The sequence below is a fragment of the Notothenia coriiceps genome, unplaced genomic scaffold (genome assembly GCF_000735185.1).
Source record: "Notothenia coriiceps isolate Sejong01 unplaced genomic scaffold, NC01 NC01_scaffold00010592, whole genome shotgun sequence".
In the NCBI taxonomy this organism is placed as follows: domain Eukaryota; kingdom Metazoa; phylum Chordata; class Actinopteri; order Perciformes; family Nototheniidae; genus Notothenia; species Notothenia coriiceps.
The window spans coordinates 224,285-243,084 of record NW_011343293.1 but is presented as its reverse complement, the minus strand read 5'-3'; the positions used below and the strand labels follow the sequence as shown (position 1 = coordinate 243,084).

Here is an 18,800-nt window from a genome sequence, read left to right as displayed (position 1 = left end):
TGCCATGATTAACTAATTGTGTTTTTTTATCACATCATTCCTGAGTCTGACAGATATAAACTAATGGCACATTTCCACTGCAGCGGGGTAGCCCCGTTTAAGCGTCCCTAAGCGTCCTCGCTCAGGCCTCGGGCTGCCTCGCTGGCCGTCCGAGTTTAGGACCTGGGGTAGAAACGCAGTGTAGGCGGGGCGATCAGCTTTTTTTTTTCTTCACATTTCGAGTTGTTCCGTCGAGCTCCCGCTGGATTTTATCATCCCCAATGACATGTAGGAACGTCGTCACCTCCTCGGTCGACCACGGTGTGCTTTTCTTTGACGTTGCCATTTTTGTAGCTCCTCCGTTTACAAAAATGCTGTGTATAAAAATGCTGCAAGCTTGCTTCTAGATATATATGCGACGCTAGGGATGATCTCGCGCGCGATCTTGTGACGATTCTCTCTGACCAATCGGCAGTCGAGAGNGTGTGGTCTTAATTAACAGAGGGATCAGGGGACGTCCAGTTAGCTCGTCATTACCTGGCCAAACCAGCCATTGCCGATCTCTTGGATGTAACTCAGACTGTGACGAGCTAACTGGACGTCCCCTGATCCCTCTGTTAATTAAGACCACACAAATTCAGTAATTCCTCTATACAGCATGTCAGAGTATGTATTATAATGACAATAACCGCAAAAAAAAACAATAATCCATACTTTTTCTAAATGTTTAGCATTAAAGGGTCTGAATATGAGTGTGCATGTGTCTGACCTGTGATGCTGACAGGAGGTTGGAGGTGGGGGGGCCCAGGCAGGGCCACGGGGGACACAGCGAGGGTGTACACCTCAGCTGGGGACTGCATAGAAGGAGTGTCCTCTGCCGGGGGAGTGAAGTCGATCTCATCCTCAAAGTGGTCCTCAAACTCCTAAATCAACAGAAAACAAGAGTGTGTCAAATCACGTTTGTCATTAAACTATAACTTCCCACTACAACCCCCCCCCCATCCCCCATGTTTTCATTAGGTGTGGCTACCTGCCCGCCAGGACCCTCACCTTGAAGTTGATCTCCCTCTCCTTGCAGCAGGTCACACAGTTCACTAGCAGCACCACCAAGGCCACGAGCGCCGTCAGGGACACCACCAGGGACAGGTAGAGGGACACAGACCACGTGTCCCCTGTGCTTCCATCTGAAAGGAAAAAAACATATCATTATTCAAATGAATAGCTGTGATCAGAAATAACTATAGAAGAGAATAAAACGTTGGCATCTGAAATGTTTGTTACATGCACAATAGGGGTTTGTGCTCTCTTGATTGTACTGCTCTCTTTAAAAAGGTCCCTATTATACTGTTTTTCATCAATATATTACAGGTCTCAGATATATATAATATATATGTCTCTGAAGTGTTTGGCTCCAAATACCAAACAGATCATTGTAGCATCCCATAATCCCCTCTGTTTCAGCCCTGTTTCAAAAGTGCTGATGCTCTATCTCCTACTTTAGATGAAAATAAGGAGCCCCTCCCCACGCCCCTCTGAGAGATATTTGGTTAGAAAGAACACAATGGTGCTCTAGGAGGAGATTCAAGTGATAAGGTTACCTTGGTTTGTGATTGGCTAATGGTTACACAAGCCAAAAAATCGTTATGACATCATAAAGTGGCCAAAATCTGATCAGCTCATTTTCAGACAGGTTTTTATATAAATGGATCAGGACAAAAAGAGAGTGAAACTTTTTTCCTGAAACTTTCAGAATGTCTTTACACAGAGGGGACACATGTTGATGTAGAAAATACATGAACAAGTGTATTTTGCACAATAGGGTAATCTTAAGGTTTACAATTCTGCTAACAGGACATGGCAGTTGTCACCACCCGACCTCTACTCCTATTCAGCCATTCACAGAGACAGTTGTGGGGGTTTCCACTGGCTGATAAGCAGCTGATCGACGGTGCAGCAGTGGTGACAGCAGGTGTTAGATCAGCACAGGGGAGGATGCTGCTGGCCCAGCAGTTCGAGTGGCAGGTCTGACAGCAGCCTTGTGACCCCCCCCCCCTATGGCACTTTGCTGCTCAGCTGCTCTCTCCACACTGATGCTGACCAACATCCACACGACTCAGGCTTTCCATCGCAGTGGCTGAGATTTCCAATTTGGTACAACTAAAATATTGTTTTGTTTGTTTCACATTCAAACATTTATAAAAGCACCTGTTATGTATTCATGTGATAAATATAGATATTGTGCTATAACAGGAAATAAAAGGTGGGCTGAAGTGGGCGGAAAAAACAAATTTTAACTGGACTGGAAGTCAGACATATCAAGCGGATTTCAGGTATATTATAATAACTAAGATAAGATCATTGATAAGTGTTGTTAATAAAAATGCAACAATTACCCAACTTCTCAGTTAGTGGACGACCAACAGAAAAATAATCAATTAATCCTTAAATACACTTTTAATATGTTCACACAGCAGAAAATACTTTGACATCTTCCCAAAAAAAGGAAAATGTTCTGTTTTTCCCAATTTTTCTCATATTCAACTGAATAACGTTTTAATTGGACTGAAAAAACAAGATGTTTAAAGTGAAAACCATAGACATGAAGAAACTAGAATGGAAATGTTCCTCCTAAATGACACTTTGTAGATAGAATACACAGACACAAGAAACAATTAATAGATTCATGTAGAAAATATGGCAGATTCTTTGATAATGAAAATAAACGTCAGTTGCAGGCCTACTTGTTAATTGGCTTGTCTAAAAATGTTATTCGTGGATTAGAAGCCCACAAAGATTAGCATGTTTACGTTCGAGTATGGCAGTGAATGTGAGCCTGTCACCATGTTCTTCCACCACTCGTCTTTTTTTGGTCCAAAATGTCCCTGCTCATTTCTGACTGCTTATTTGACTACTGGCCACTTTTGTTGTAGTTAGTGATGTATGCGAGGAACAATCAGAACACATTCAAGTCAATCATTTTCCTCTTTCCTGTGTCAACAAGAAATAGTTTTAGATGTCGTCTGGGAGTGCGCCATGTTTTTTGACATATTTGTAATTTTACATATTGAATTTAAATAAAAGTTAACATTGCATAAGTCATTACACAATATCTGGGGTAATGTGCGTGTGAGTGTTTACTGAAAGAATGGTGAATTTGGGCCTGTGTATATTCTGCCTCCCACTGGTCGTAGCTTGTCAGGTACATCCCGTCTGCTAGAGGGAGAATTAACACCCACTGAGACTCCTTCTGCTGAACGAATCATTCCTGACAGACGAAGGCAAGTGCTGAATACATCCAGACTACAAACCTACCTCTAGTTGGTTTCTCATCGGCACATAAAGGAGAAAAACAACAGACTTGAAAATCATTGTAATAGTCAGCCTGGCCAAGCTAAGACCAATATATCTATAACCTTTTTGAATACTGCTTTTCCAGATATATAGTATTGAAGGTGCAAACAAAGCTTCTTCAAATGATGACATTAAAAAACAAACTCATTTTTCTGTCACATCCAAATCTCTCTGGATAGCTTATCCTACGATACGTGTGTCATCATTAATCTGTATTTAAATGTAGGTTGTTAGAGGCCTTAAATGGTGAACTGAACAATGCTCTTAGTGCAGCAGCTCTGGAATTAGGCTGCTGTTGTCACGACCTACCCTTTTTGATAAATCTATTTTAGACGAATGCTGAGAGTCAACAAAATGTGAGACCATCTAAACTGCGAATTACGAACATGGTGAGTAGAACATTTGCAGAGAACTTGGGATAACACTCCTTATAAAATGATAGTTGTAATGCATGCATGTGATGTGGCAAACAAGTGGGGGAGTTCTATTTCTACTGGGAAGTCATGAATCCAGAGCTTGCCACCTGAAGATGGTTATCCGACTCGGGAAGTCAGGAAAACCCCCACCTCAACCTCAAAATCAAAGATGGCTGCTCCTAGCATCAATAGCATGATAGTTGCGGGCAAAAAATTGTTTAGAAGCTGTTTTGTTTTTATTTCGGTCATTAGATCAGTCGTACATGCCGTAATGTCAAACTTTAATTTGTGGACATAATGCTTTAGTGTACGGTACAGCGTCATTATCAACTGGTATTGCTAACAACGGCTAACATAGCTGTTTTTCAGACTTGGGTATGACGTCTTTCCCAGCTCTAATTTCCATCCTTCGTGTACCAACAGATTGCACAATTAGCCATTTTTCTTACTTCCATCGTTTCTATTTTAGTAGAGTACAGTGCAGAAATAGCTTTAAAAAGAAAATAATTGGAGCAATTTCTTTTCAAGTAAACAATGTTTTTCGATCTATCTACATGGACACGGTCAAACATCATGGTTAAGGGGGACAAAGTGGTAATATCAACAACCCCTTTTACATTGATACCAGAGGTCTTGCGCAGAACCAAAGTAATACTATGACATGGAGTCCTGTTCCCGTAAGATCTAGTAGAGTCTATAAACAGGCCGAACAGGTCTGATGACAGCACGGCCCATCAGAGGGCAGATGAGACAAGAATCAGAATACCTTTATTAGTCCCACAGAGGGGAAATTTGCTGAGAAGCAATCACTTTATCTCTCTGGGGAACATTAGATATGATCTAAATTGTCAGCCATAATTAAGATTCATGCCATGTCTACCACAGTACACCAAGCTATTAACTACAAAAATAGACATGATTGCTCAATCCCTCTTAATCTTTCAAAGACACCAAAGGTAACTTTTAAGAAAATGAAAAACTTTAATGTCATGGTTTAAATATCTCAAACACCTATTTCTAAATAATAGATGCCTCCAAAGGATTACTGCCTCTATGCTAAAAATGGCAATAGGGAGACAGTGTCTGCGGTGAAATATTGATGAGAAGTGGAATTAAAGATTAAATGGCTCCATCGTCAGGACACATTCTCACGTAGATGTAGCTCTTAATGGAGATGTGTGCTTACAACTGTTTGCCACCTTGTTATTATCATCTAGAGCAGGCCTTTTTAAGTATTAAATGGGCTGCTGAAGGTTATTCTCAATCCCATTGCGTTGCAGTTGGCCACTTGGCATAGTGGAAGTGGAAGGGAGAGGAGGAGAACAGAGAGCTGATGCAGCCCAACCTATTAGACTGAGTCTGCTTAACATGCATCATTCTAAACCACAGACTACACAGTATTTTACACAACAGAAACTGACACGCCCATAGCAATAGAAGAGGAAAAGATATGCATGGAGAAATCTAGAGGAATCAACATTGTCTGAAGGGAAGAAGCAATGTCAGCATAGGCGAACAAAGGGGGAAAACATTGTAATGCCCTACACACGCTACTGGATGGGCTTTCCCTAAGTGATGGAAATGCTTTCTCGTGTACTCATCAAAATCTCAGTTAGGGTGCCAGGCAGAAACAATATCTACTGCATGCATTGCTGAACTGTTGCCATGCCACGCAACAGCCAACTCCCCACACCACACCACCAAGGTGGGTACCACCACATCCCCCACACTGAGAGGGAAACCACTGACAGGGGTCTTGCACTAAGCCACGTGGCCAAGAGGGTTTAAAAAAAATAAAAATAAATAAAAGGACGTGTCTTTCCCAATTCAAGCTTACGTTATTTTCCAAAACTAAAAGCCTGATAACATGTGGTCTAAACCGGTCCTAATATAAAATACATTGGTTTCATAATTTTATACTAGCAAGGATTTCCAACATCATGAATCCAAGAGTGAGCTAAACCAAAATATAATAGCCCTGTTCCAGTCTGATCCAAAATATCTAATTTGCCTATTTTTCACGAAACATTTCCTCCGTCTTCAATAATAGCTTACAAAATGAGAATATGATGTTGGCAGGAGCAGGCGTTCAGAGGGAATTCCAATTGGCTTTATTAAAGCTTAACTTCACAACAATCCTGTGAAAAGCGCTTGGCTGTAATTAGGCAGCCCCCGTCTGTTTGAGCCGAGCTGCAGGACTCAGAGGCTGGAGCTGCAGTCAGACAGAAAGACCAGGAGCTGCATCACGGCAGCTCTACATGTGATCAGTTCTACTAGGTTAGGCCTTATCTGAGTCATGGGTTCATATTATGACTTGGCAGGCTCCAGAAAATGACTCAACTGGTTTTTGGGACAAATACGGAAGGGAGCTGCCAGGTCTTATTTCAATTCCACTGAATATTTCAGTAGGCAGGGATTCACGCAGAGGAGGAGCTGACCCATTTTTGCAGATTTCACCCACCAGTGTGCATAACTGTAGATATCTCTGCTTTCTGTTTTGCTCAAGAAGGGGGATGGATAGCCCTGCGGTTATGTTTGAGTTCTGCTAAGATTTATCTAGTGGTTATAATGGGAAGCAATTAAAGGTCACCTATTGTGCAAAATACACTTTTTCAAGTCTTTTATATAAACATGTGTCCCTTCTGTGGAAAGAGGTTCTGAAAGTTTCAGGAAAAATTATTCGCTCCCTTTTTGTCCGTGAAAATTTCTGGCTTGTGCAACCATTCGCCAAACAGTATAATAGGGGACCTTTAAACTCATAGTTCAATTGAAGAGCAAATACCAATGGCTGCGGCCCCTTGTAAGGAAAAATATTTGCATCATTGCCTTCTGTGATTTTCAACGACAAATTAGCAATATGTTCCTGTTAATGAAAAAACAACATTTTAAAAGACTGTTAGACATTAGGTATGGGAAAGAGTTCATCATGAGTACTCTATTTGTTCACCATATAGAGTAATTCCTTTTTTTAAAGATACTAGATCAGTGCAGAAAATATAACATCCAATGTTTTCCGTTAGACATTCAATTTAATGTTAAAACGCAAATGGCAAGCAGGCAAAAGAGAAATGTGTTAAAATACTTCAAAATAAATGACTGTACAATTCAACTATGTGAAATTGAACCTGCGTATCATAGAACAACTAGTTTAATGGTAAACACTTTTTTTTGCAAGTACCCGAATATGAAAATGACTGCTTAAATTGTTGTTAAAGCCGCATCCTATATAGCCTGGTTTAGAAAACACTCATTCACTAATCACTCAGCAACGTAGTGAAAGTTTAGGGCAAATGTCCAACTTGACTAACCACCTGACATCACCGGGCTGTTACTACAGATAAAACATTGACCTACCTATGTTTACCTATGTGTGATGTGTGTAAACAAAGCCCACATCACTTGAAAACTTTGTATGTGACTTTCCAGATATAGTTATTATATGTGTGATCTTACCTAAATTCATAGCCTCAAGTAAAACTTTAAAATATTGAATGACTGTACCATATCTAAATGCAAGCAGGGCAAAGAACAGGTTGCTGTGCAATAAAAGCATAAAAAGCATGCTCATAACTTTCCAGTAAGCTGCAGTATTATAGTCAAACAACACTGTTGCTAATCATTGACTGGTTTTGATAAGACTGGAATGTATTAGAGTTACACATTACCGACCCTCACAACATGCTCACGTCTGCATTCATTCTCATAAGGAAGCAGGTTGACTCAGCCTCTTAGTAAAAACCCTGAAACCATTTCCTTGTCTTGAAGTGGATGTATGGCACCCATTACATTGGAGATGCAACAAGTGATTGTTTTGGAATTTGATTCATCTACTTTCAATTGATGTATCATTTGTTGGCGAAACTGAATTCCTAATTGTGTCTAGAGCATTACATTTAGTGTGTAATGAAATGAATGAAACCAAATGAAAACAAAATAGTCACCTCACATAGTATCCTAAGTAAAAACAGCTGGATTTGAATTGTTTTCATACTGTCAATTGCTGATTCTTTCATTCTCTCCTTAACAACCGTCTCTTTATCAACATATAAAGTGTTTTATCACACTGCCATATGACAGCATAATCAACTGCTGTCTTTTATGAATACACTTTGATTCATCCTAAAATAATTAAACGATCATCACACATGGTACACAACTTGTAATAGAGAAACTATAATCCATTTAGAAAGAGGTTATTCAAGGTTAACTTCATAACAATAAACTGTGTTTCCATGCTGGTAGGGCAGTGTATTGTCCCATAAACTTGGTTAAATGTCAATGACTGGACCAACCCCACAGACAGATTAACATTTCTGAACCTGCAGTTACAATAAGCTGTATTATATTAACTCAGACACACCACTGCTACCTGAAGGATAATGAAGTTGGGTTACATTTCAACAAGAAATCCCTAAAATTAGGTTAATAAATAATTTCTGTGTCCTGGTAGAGGAAAGGTTTATCGATTCTGTTCAACAGTTTGGTTTAATCAGAATCGTTACGAGCACATATTTTTAATTATTATAAGATTCCCTAGTGCATATATACAGAACAAATTGATATTTTGTAAATATGTCATCAAACACACAACAGTCAGTCAGTACGAGTCCACATATTGGATGCCACTTGTTAGCAGGAAATGCAACCAGTCTGGTGTGTTGTTAGCTTTTAGCTGCCGATTAGCAACCACATCCAGCATATATTAGCTAACAGAAACATCTGCTAGCTAAGCAGCTGGATAGAAAGGAATTGTGATGAGTGAACAGACAATCACTCAGCTGTGTATTACCTTACAGTCAGCTGTCTCACCTGAGTTGTGTTGATACTGAAGAGGGGCACCTTCAGACAGCCAAAACACCGACAGGAAAATCCCACTGGCCAGCAACAAAACATATCCATGGCGGCTCTTCATCCTCCTAGCTTAGCTAACGAAATGTTAGCTAATCGGAATCGTCGTCCTAAACAATAAATGGCTGATCTGATAATAAATAACGTGTTTTAACCATTGATAATCAGTTTAACGTCAGTGTAGGCTACGTAAACAAGCATATTTAACTCTAGCTACTTAACATTAGCCAGCTAACTAGCTTTAGATAGCATATCAATGCTAACAGTTTCAGCTGACGACAGCACACAACGCTACCAAACCTAGTGTTTCGTTGTCCATGGAGACACAAGGAGCGATCACCTTTCACGGCCTAACATATTTGGTTTATTTACCTGGCTGTTATATAAATTAACATAACTAAAGAAAATGGATCAATCGCTCTGACTATCATGAAACAGCTCCCTTCCAAAGCGCCATGTTCCTGTACGGCGTCACATCACGGAACGGGGCGTAAATCCCTAAAATAACTGACACGTAATCAAGCCAATCAAAACAAAGAATACCTTCCTGTATAACACACAGAGCCAATCGGCTTCGAGCTTTATTATCTGTGCATGTAAATCCAGTGCTTTTTATCAAAGCTGAAGAAAGCTTTTTACATCCAGTCACTTGCCAACTATGTGAGGCACGGAAGAATGGTTCAGAGGACCTGTCTATAATAAATGTTTATTTTTGGATTTACGGCCCACCATAAGCTGCTAAGCAGAATGTAATAGGTGGACAGAGAATTTGGATCTTGCTGTATGCTTTTTCTTGAGGTTTTTTGTGTCCAATTTACTTCTAGTGATTTCATACGACTATTTGTGGGAGTTAGATTCACTGGGTAGGCTAAAATTAGCAAACACCGACCGCATAAAAACGAAATCAAACTCTGTTTGTTATTAGCTCCAAATGTAAATCAATGTTCAATGCAAAGCACAACTGGACAACTCCATCTTTCTCTAAAGTCACTTCCTGGAAGTCTTTATTCCTATGGAAAGGTGTTGAGTAGGGAAAACAGGGCACATTTTAGCATCAAAATATACCAAAAAATAGAAGTACTCATTATGCAGATTGGGCCATTTAAGAATAATAAACCGTATATTACCTGTTTTGATTATAATTATTGATGCATTAATGTGTTATAAAAGTTTGTAAAGGTGCAGCTTTTAATCCCTTAAATACTACAGGGTAGCTTGTGAATTCAAGGTAAATACTCAAGTAAAGTACAAGTATCTCAAAGTTGTATTTAAGTACAGTACTTGAGTAAATGTACTTAGTGACTTCCCATCTCTGGTTAACAGTCATATAAACTGGTGTACTCAGGCCCCAATGGATGCCCCCATATTGAAAATAAAGCGGGTCAAAAGTTCCCTCTTGGAAGCCCCTATAATAGATACAACATAATAAAGTTGCCTCTGGCAGTGGTTCTCAGCCCACTCCATACATCTCCTTAAAAATAATGGTCTTCAAGGTTATAATGGCTGAAAAATGAATTGAAATACAAAAAAAGGGGGGAAATAAAGAAAGACCTTCAATTTGACAGTTGCATTGGAGTTTATACAGTGTTTTTATTACATTTAGTTATTTTGAAATAACATAATTAATAATGACAATAAATAAACATAGCTGATTTATAACTATCACAGTTATCTGATGGACTGAAACAATTATTACTTCATTATGAATATGATAATTAATAACAGCTGTTTTAGTAGAAATGAAACATTTGCACCAGTAAAAATACATATATTAAGGGTTATCCGATTGCAATATAAAAAGGTTTAACTACCTTTTATGCGCGCAAGTTTGCACAACAATTTGAGTAAAAAATCATATGCTCTGATTAACTGATGAAGGAGGAGGAGGCTTTCTGTGGCGTGGGGGGAAATCTCCCTGGGTTTGAAGACAGATACGTCAGGTTGCTTCTTGCACTCCGGACCACAAAGCTGCAAGAGAGTGTTGCTGGCTTACACGCACAAAGCAAGAGAAGCAGAAATCTGTGCATCCTAGGATCGGAACGTTAAAACCTAACCCGAAGCACGGTGAGTAGGCTACCAAGCTTTTTTGCAAATTCATGTGCACGACAATGTTTGAGTGATGATAAGTGGCAGTTTCGTATGTGTCTTGTGCCTTGAAGCATATTGATTTGTTGGCTTTGCCCTATTTGTGTTTTCTCCTTCAAGTTACAACAACTTTTTTATTCATTTTGTGAAACATAGCTTGGATCATCAGGCAATTCAATTGTGATTTATACCTTATCATGTCAAGAAATATATGTCCGAGTAATAGCTTCTGGTAATAAGCCCTACTAATAAAAGGCACAACTTGATGTATTAAAGACTAACAACAGAGGAGTTATTATCCTTAATCCATCCACAAGTTTTATGTGACTGTGTTCTGACAGCAGTAAACACCTGTCTCATTTACTGTCACTTTGCATTCTCTCCATCGTGCGTGTTTGTTTGCACCCCTGAGGCAGCTACAGAGAAACATGGCATTTGCAGGGATGCTGAGCAACGAGGACATCAAGGCGGCGATCCAGGCTTGTCAAGGTGAGTCAGACGACACACACACAGGCTCACACGGAGGGAGGCACACACTTAACGTGCATCCGATTAATACAAGAACACATATACTTTACAATAAGTGTTTATACATGCACACACATGCAGAGAGATACAGACAGGAAATGTTAAACCCACTCCCAGTCCCACTAGGAAGAGCTGATGGGTTTCCACAGTGGGGGCAGGTAACCAGGCAGCCTTGTGGCAGGAGACCAGTTACCACCCGGATACCACAGTGTTTACGTTTAGCATTTACACAGAGAGGACAAAATCACACAACCTCCCCATCTCCCAAAGCACTTAATCATTTATCTCTCACAATTATGTTTGCATGACAAGGCGCACACAGCTCAACCTCTCAGAAGGAAATCAAATGTCAGCGCTTCTGTGCCCTTTAATCAAGAGAATCACCCCGTTAGCAATGATTCAGGCATTGTCAAATCTAAACTTTATGCAATTTAGTTTTATGAAAGTGATGATAACAGACATATCACCTTAAGGTTAGGGGTACTTAAAGTGTCCACTCTGAGCGGCTTGTTAAATAAAGGGCTTTTAACCTTTAGGTTTTCATTAGACCCATGGACATATCCGGTGTGCTTTGACTGCTCCGATGGCACAATGACATAGCCTGTAATGGTATAAGACAGTGATGCGCTACAGGGTGTCTATTGGTACATTTCATTGACTGAAGAATGAAAGTCATCCGAGCGTATGAGTTAATGCGACATTTCTATTCAGTCCCTCACCACTCTTGCTTTCTTGCTGTTCTGTGATTGACCTCTCACTCCCACATATGTGTGTCTCTTTTGCTCTTTTCATCCCCCTCTTTGCATATGCAGCTCCGGGCACATTTAACTTCAAGTCGTTCTTTGAGCAAGTAGGACTAACTGGCTCATCCGAGACTGAGGGAAGAAAAGTGTTTATAGTCCTGGACCAAGACAAGAGTGGATACATTGAGGAGGAGGAGCTCAAGTAAGGATAATGTGTCTGTATATGTGTGGGTGGGTGTGTAATTGAAGGGCTAGTGTTAAGATACAGTGTATGTGCGTGTGTTCTACATCTATGTTTCACTCCCTTGTGATTGCCCAAAGGCAGAGGTCACTGTATGAATGGAGCGGCATTCCCAGCGAATGCATTCAGTAATACCTGAGGGGGAGGGCCGGTGAGTGAATGAGTTAAGAGGAGGGGGATTGAAAAGGCTCAGCAAAGCCTAGAGGGAAAATACATTGCATAAGTACAGTCTATGATGCCATGATTCGAATACAGTCTATGATTATATAAGTCTGAACGTATGGCTTATGTTTTATGTGCACCCAACAGACTGTTCCTCCAGAATTTCTCTCCGGGAGCGAGGGAACTGACTGTGTGTGAGACCAAGACTCTGATGAGTGCAGGCGATAAGGATGGTGATGGCAAGATTGGGATGGAAGGTGGGTGCATTTACAACTTTTTAGAAAGCACATCAGACAAAGAAGCCGCATGTGCATGGGAGCTGTCCATTACCTAGTGCTGAACTTGCAGTCTATAAATAGCACATACAAGAACATTAAAAAATAATAAAATAATACACCAAATTACTTGTTTATTCATCGTGAATGTGTTTTAGGACTTTTATTGCCTGGGTATGATTGTTGTGGTTAAAAAAATATCTGACTGAATTTGTTTTTCTCTTCCACAGAGTTCTGTGAAATGCTGAATTAAACGAAATCAACATCTTTGACCACGACTGTCTTTCCCTATTTTAAGATAACAGTTCTCTTCTTGGAAATTCTGATTTTCTATATTGTTTGATGCAAAGAAACCTTGGATGTTCTTTACCTGCCTGCTGCTCTTCCTATTGATGTAATACAATTATGCAAAAGATGTGTGGTGGACAGAAAGTTAAAGGTAGATTAGATGTGTGTGTATGTGTGTTTTCAATCAGGTATACCTGGAAGGATTTAATAAATGTGTTTAACATGTGGTATCACAGTGTCTGATTTTTTCTTATGCCTGTAATGGACGAAGTGTCTCTGAAAGCCATAAACACTTAAGGTATTGAGGAGTTTCAATTATTTTAATCTTGATTGTAAAGTATCTGCATCACGCTGAATACATTTATGAGAAAAGAAAGGGATGACCAACAACATTAACATATGATAAACCATAATAGATGTTAGACTAAACCATTCAATAGCCTTAGAGTATGATGAGTGGCCATTGATGCAGTTATCCCACTCACACTGCACTGATGGAAGTTTTCAATAGAGCCACTGGCATAATTCTGATAAGGGAAACCCATGGGACTTTTCCCATCAAAAACATTTTGACTTTGTAATGTAATAGAAAGCAAATGATATGCATGTAACTCCCACTGGGACTCTTGAAAAAACTTACCCATCTATTTGTAACACTTTTCAAAATGTGTTTTTGAAAAATGCCTAATTTGATTCACTGCCGCAGAGTATGTTAAGCCCCCCCCCTTCTCCCAAAAAATGAAATATCCACATTTTCTTAGGATCATTACTGCCTTCTGCTGGACGGTTCCAGGTAAAAATATAGACAATAATTATGGCATTTACGGTGATTTATTGCATTTTTTTAGTTTTTACACTACCAAGATGACTTGGATGAGTGTTGGAGATTTAAATAACTGAAATGATTCACAGTTTAGGGTTAACATTTAATAAAAATAAAAACACATTAATCAGTTGAAAGTTGCTGACAAAACACATAAAGAAGGAAATGATGTATCTGCATTAACAAAGTTATTTATATGCCAACAAATGAGCTGCCTTTTGTGCCTTGGCAGCACGTCAGAGTAAAATTAGTTGTCAACATATTGCTAACTTGTTCACGCAAGCAATCATGCTGCACACAGAACATAGTCTGAATGATTGGTGCATTGCCTACTAAGGACAGGACCTCAAGGGCTTGGCTGCTGTTTGCCTGAAACTCGACTCACTTCATGCGTCGTTCAGATGAACCACTTGTAAATCTACGGCATCATGTATACTTTAAGGACAGCTACTTAATGTCACAGATACATATCTATCTCCCAATCACCTCCGGGAGGTATTTGCAACTCCAGCTCTTTGGATGCAATTATCGGGAGCCTGACTCCACCCATTTATAATCACTTCCTGATAAAACTGAGAAGAGGCTTCTAATAAAGGAGATAAAGGGGGAATTAAGTGAATTCACGTATTCACTTAGCAGACAGCCACTACCACTCAGACATGAGTATTAGATATAAAATACACAATGATTATGTAATAATAAGCTCAATGATGGTGGATCGAAGCAAATATACATGTATTGGAACATCTCGCTGATACCACAGTAATCAGAATCAACATATATCATATCAAGTATAATAAGGAGAATTTACGAATCATAAGGGGATACATATTAATAGGGCTTTTGATGGCAATGCATATTCAGTCCTTAACACCTTTGATACTTTGCAGAGTGTTGAATTACGTAATGGCAGTGCATTTAATATTTCCTCAGTTTATTAAAAAATGTAACAGCAGTGCAGTGAGTCCCTGGTGCTTATTGACGTGGCACCAATTGGCTTCAAGATTCTCTCACAATCCTAATTAGAGGTTGACCCAGGGCCTGTATCCACTCTCAATCAATAATTTCATTATTATTCTCAAAAGGGACTTGAATGTTGGTTATAAATCACATGAGTGCAATATGAAGTCGGGGAGCAGCGGGCTCACTCACGTTACCACACGTCTAGCTATAGGCCTCAGCACACATGGTAGCATCCTCATTTGTTCGACTAAAAATAGGACGAGACTAGTAGACACATTTTTTCGAAACACATGCATCTTGGTAAGTGATACTGAGACTCAAAACTCTGTAAAAGGTGTTGCTCAAGGATATATAAGAGAGAGGGAAAGGGACCGGTAGCATTCACTCTACTCCGCCTTGGCTTTCACTTCCCCCAACGCAGCCCAAAGGTGAGTGGGAAGCGCGCTGACCGCTGGCACTTTACACTTGGAAGAGAGGGATTGAGACAAGGAAATCCTTTTGGACTATAACTGTAGGGAGAAATGGAACCAACATAGACAGGAAACCCCCATGGACCACAGGACAACTCAATCAGAGCAAAAGGAGGCCCAATGTGGCCATTTGGTTTCAATGGATCGCTGTCTGTGGATGATAATGGCGCTATTTTACTTTCACCTTTTTTTTAACCGGATGAAAACATATAATCACACCCAAAGCTATCGACGCGTTTGACATCACTGCGTTTGCCCGAGTGCACTTTGGCAGTGATTCATTTCGCTGAGAATTGGCCTCTGAGTGGGAGCATCCTTTATTTAGTGTCCTAGCAGCGATGGGATAAACAGAGTGAGGCATGAGCTAACATCCGGAGGCAAAGAGTAGCTCTTTAGCCCGTACTTAAAAACTAAAACTAAAACAGTTGATGCTATGTTGCAGCCTTTTAAAATTGAAGCAATTATTCATTGTGACCAAAACAAGTTTATGTTCCTATGGATGTTTTCAAATACAATGTTAATGAACTTTCTTTCTCAAGATGAGGAATAGCCTTACCTGGAAGCCTGATAACTGATGCATGGTTTTAAGCTAATGTTGATATATTATCAACTCTAAACCTTTAGGGAACAGAGTCTTAGTCCTCCCTATCTGAAGTCTCTGTATTTTAGATACAAATATCCTAGATACACTATAGGCCTACTTGTTATTGCTTTAAAGAGGTATATTTGCAATGCATTCATTTTGACTTTTGTATGGGGTTTTTGATTATTTTAATCATCCTGGGCATTGTCTTCTTTGTTCCCTCAGAATCAGAAAAAATGGCCGTCGCCAGCATGCTCAAGGAAGCTGACATCAAAGCTGCTCTGGAAGGATGCAAAGGTGAGCTTCATTGACTCAATATTGTACACAGTAAATTATACAGGTAAAACACAATTCATCCTCATTTTCACTTTTTATGAATTGCCATGCAAAGAAAAGTGCTGCAAATTGTGGTGAAAATGAAACGTATAACCTGCCAGGCATAGTTATCAAATCCAATCAAAACAGAAGTCCTAGTGCCTCCAGCATGCCTTTATGCTGCTAATGATGTTAAAATGTGTTTTCCAGCTGCTGACTCCTTCGACCACAAGAAATTCTTCAGTGCATGCGGTCTGTCTGGAAAGTCTTCTGATGAGGTCAAGAAAGCCTTCGCCATCATTGACCAGGACATGAGTGGATTCATTGAGGAGGAAGAGCTGAAGTAAGACATGCCTCTGCTGCCAAAAATATGCACCACATCTAGAATTGCTGTGCTGGAATTGAGAAACAAGTGGTAGCTTACCTCGTTCTCCCCACATTCTGTTTTAGCTTGGCTTTAAAATGGGGGTTCTTGGAAATGTCCTTTTCCATTTCCAAGCTACAATATTAAAAAAGGAAACTAAGGGCCACGTTTATTTAATCATTTATAACTTTACATCTCAGTCCCATTGGACAGACTTCTTCCAACATGTTGCCTTAACATTCACAACACAACAGAATGCTCTTTAATACCTTTCTCTGCACAGTGATACACATCCAATCAACCAAGATAGTGTGATATGTTCATCATTTTAACTTCTGCTGCTTTGTCCTCCTGTCAGGCTGTTCCTGCAGAACTTCGCTGCTGGTGCCAGAGCCCTCACCGAGAAGGAGACCAAGGCCTTCCTTGCCATTGGTGACGCTGATGGTGATGGCATGATTGGAATTGATGGTAAGAGTTATTTTGAGTAATCAGACACATTAGAGACATGCACAATTATGCTGATGCTTATTGGCCTTGGACTCTTGGAAAATTTCATATTTAACATCCATTCACATACTTCCAGTACCTGCTAAGACCTAAAGTGTAGGTACATTTTGGTCCAATTAGTCCAGATCATACCACCATGACAAAATAAGAAACCAATTCAATTTTCTTCACCACTAATGCCAGTTTCATTCTACTTTCACAGAGTTTGCTACCATGGTAAAGGCATAACTTTTCACTGACCCAGATCAACTGCGAACTTCCTGCAAGATTTCAGTAATCATCAGCTGAAAGAATGTTTTTTTATACCTTATTTATGACTTGCCTACTGATTATTTCTCAACATGGAACACATGTTTTACTGTGAATGCATATTGCTCAGATGTGTTAAATGTTCTGAAAAAATGACTTGTGCAAATGGTCCAACACTTTTGAAGAAGAGTGAAAAACCAAGAATAAATACTCTTTTGGTGTAAACTGATATGTCTCAACTCAGTCATCTTTGTATTGGTCAAAATGTGGAGTATTAAAAACCCCGCCTGGGGATTTTGAATTCTTGGGAGGTGCTATTGAACTGACCTGCCCAGCACTCGTTTTGAGAATTGGTTAATGAGAAAGGGGGTATAACTGGACTAAGGTTACAAGTTGGCAAACAAATTGGGAATAGCCCTGGGGCTTCGCTCATATACTTCCTGGATACAGGGAGGTTTGCAATGGATAGCTGTCACACATAGTGTAATTAGCTGCTCTGTTCCAAGGTCTTTTTCTCCACCAACTGCTGAGTGGTCGATTACATGATGTGCTGTGGCAACAGGGGGGCTATTAACAGACACTGCATCAGCAGGACCTTTGAATCTGGTGCTTGATGCAAATCTATAGTTATCTTAGGGTTCCTTGACACATGATTTGTAAAGTGTTTAGAATGTGCAACATTTATCAAGGAAAGTAAATATTCAGTATAACATAATTCAATAGTTCATCAGCTACATTTAAGTCAAACTACGATTCAAGGGGAAGCTATGAATGCTCAGGGAAATGCAATTCAGCAATATGTTGACCCTGTCAGATGACAACCTGAGCTTGTTACTATCAACTCAGTGGTCAAAACAGAGAGGCATAGTGACAGCAGTCTGCTCTCCCTCAGCCCACAGGGCAGCGCTGCCACCTGCAGGTCAAAGCTATTCTCTTCATTGTACAGTAAGACAAGCCCAGATGAGCAACTCATAATATCCTTCTCTTTTCTACTATCTTAGGAGGGTTTCAACTTTATTTTGCCTGCATTCTCTTGCACTTTTAAACATTTTTCACTCTTAGAATAACACAAAGTGATACATGGACTTTGACTAGTCTGAACAATACCAACTAATTTATGACTCTGCAGTCAACTGTGGGTGTTTTTCTCTTTATATGCCAAGTCGTGTTGGCTGCTTTGTTCTTTATCTATTCAATTCGGACAAAACACAAATGGCTGCACTAAGAAAATACATTATGACGTGTATAACAAATTAAATGCTCATTGTGGCTGTGAGGTGGGCAACTATTAGGTACAATATCAATGTTACAAAGACACAAGCCTATATACATTTGAATTTTAAATAGTACAGTATATTCTTAAATACAATAGCAAGTGTCCTCCAAACCAACACGAAAGGAGGGAAAACAACTGATGAGTATCAGTTTCTCCAGCCCCAATGCATGCATGCTCCGTGTCCACCCTCTTACAGTTGTTTGTTGCCAGCAGCAATTTCAATTCGTCCTCCTCAGCAGTGCAATGTCCTATTCTTAGTATTGAGGGGGACATTAAAGACTTCTTCGAACGCACCTTTTAAGCGTCTTCATTTGTGAAACTTAAAATAGACCGC

General features: G+C 39.8%; 3 protein-coding genes across 5 annotated transcripts; 2 read left to right on the top strand and 1 right to left on the bottom strand.

Annotated features, from left to right (window-relative positions):
* Nucleotides 1-501: 501 nt before the first annotated feature.
* Nucleotides 502-9,052, bottom strand: LOC104946087 (serine/threonine-protein kinase LMTK2). The gene is made up of 4 exons (XM_010771843.1): nucleotides 8,556-9,052; nucleotides 1,030-1,163; nucleotides 749-902; nucleotides 502-593 (listed from the first exon to the last, which is right to left on the bottom strand). Exons 1-4 carry the CDS (start codon nucleotides 8,656-8,658, stop codon nucleotides 502-504), a joined length of 483 nt encoding a protein of 160 aa, XP_010770145.1. The 5' UTR covers nucleotides 8,659-9,052.
* Nucleotides 9,053-10,534: 1,482 nt separating this feature from the next.
* pvalb5 (parvalbumin 5) lies at nucleotides 10,535-13,144 on the top strand. Of its 3 annotated transcripts, none has more exons than XM_010771831.1 (5): nucleotides 10,535-10,658; nucleotides 11,102-11,168; nucleotides 12,020-12,152; nucleotides 12,501-12,610; nucleotides 12,859-13,144. In XM_010771831.1, the coding sequence occupies exons 2-5, from the start codon at nucleotides 11,108-11,110 to the stop codon at nucleotides 12,879-12,881; spliced, it is 327 nt and encodes a 108-aa protein (XP_010770133.1). In that variant the 5' UTR covers nucleotides 10,535-10,658; nucleotides 11,102-11,107; the 3' UTR covers nucleotides 12,882-13,144. The 3 variants fall into 3 exon arrangements, with proteins under 3 accessions (XP_010770133.1, XP_010770131.1, XP_010770132.1); XM_010771829.1 differs by having other exon boundaries at nucleotides 11,096-11,168; XM_010771830.1 differs by having other exon boundaries at nucleotides 11,092-11,168.
* Nucleotides 13,145-15,053: 1,909 nt separating this feature from the next.
* LOC104946076 (parvalbumin beta-like) lies at nucleotides 15,054-17,419 on the top strand. Its single transcript, XM_010771827.1, has 5 exons — nucleotides 15,054-15,130; nucleotides 15,981-16,052; nucleotides 16,281-16,413; nucleotides 16,793-16,902; nucleotides 17,144-17,419. The coding sequence occupies exons 2-5, from the start codon at nucleotides 15,992-15,994 to the stop codon at nucleotides 17,167-17,169; spliced, it is 330 nt and encodes a 109-aa protein (XP_010770129.1). The 5' UTR covers nucleotides 15,054-15,130; nucleotides 15,981-15,991; the 3' UTR covers nucleotides 17,170-17,419.
* Nucleotides 17,420-18,800: the final 1,381 nt, after the last annotated feature.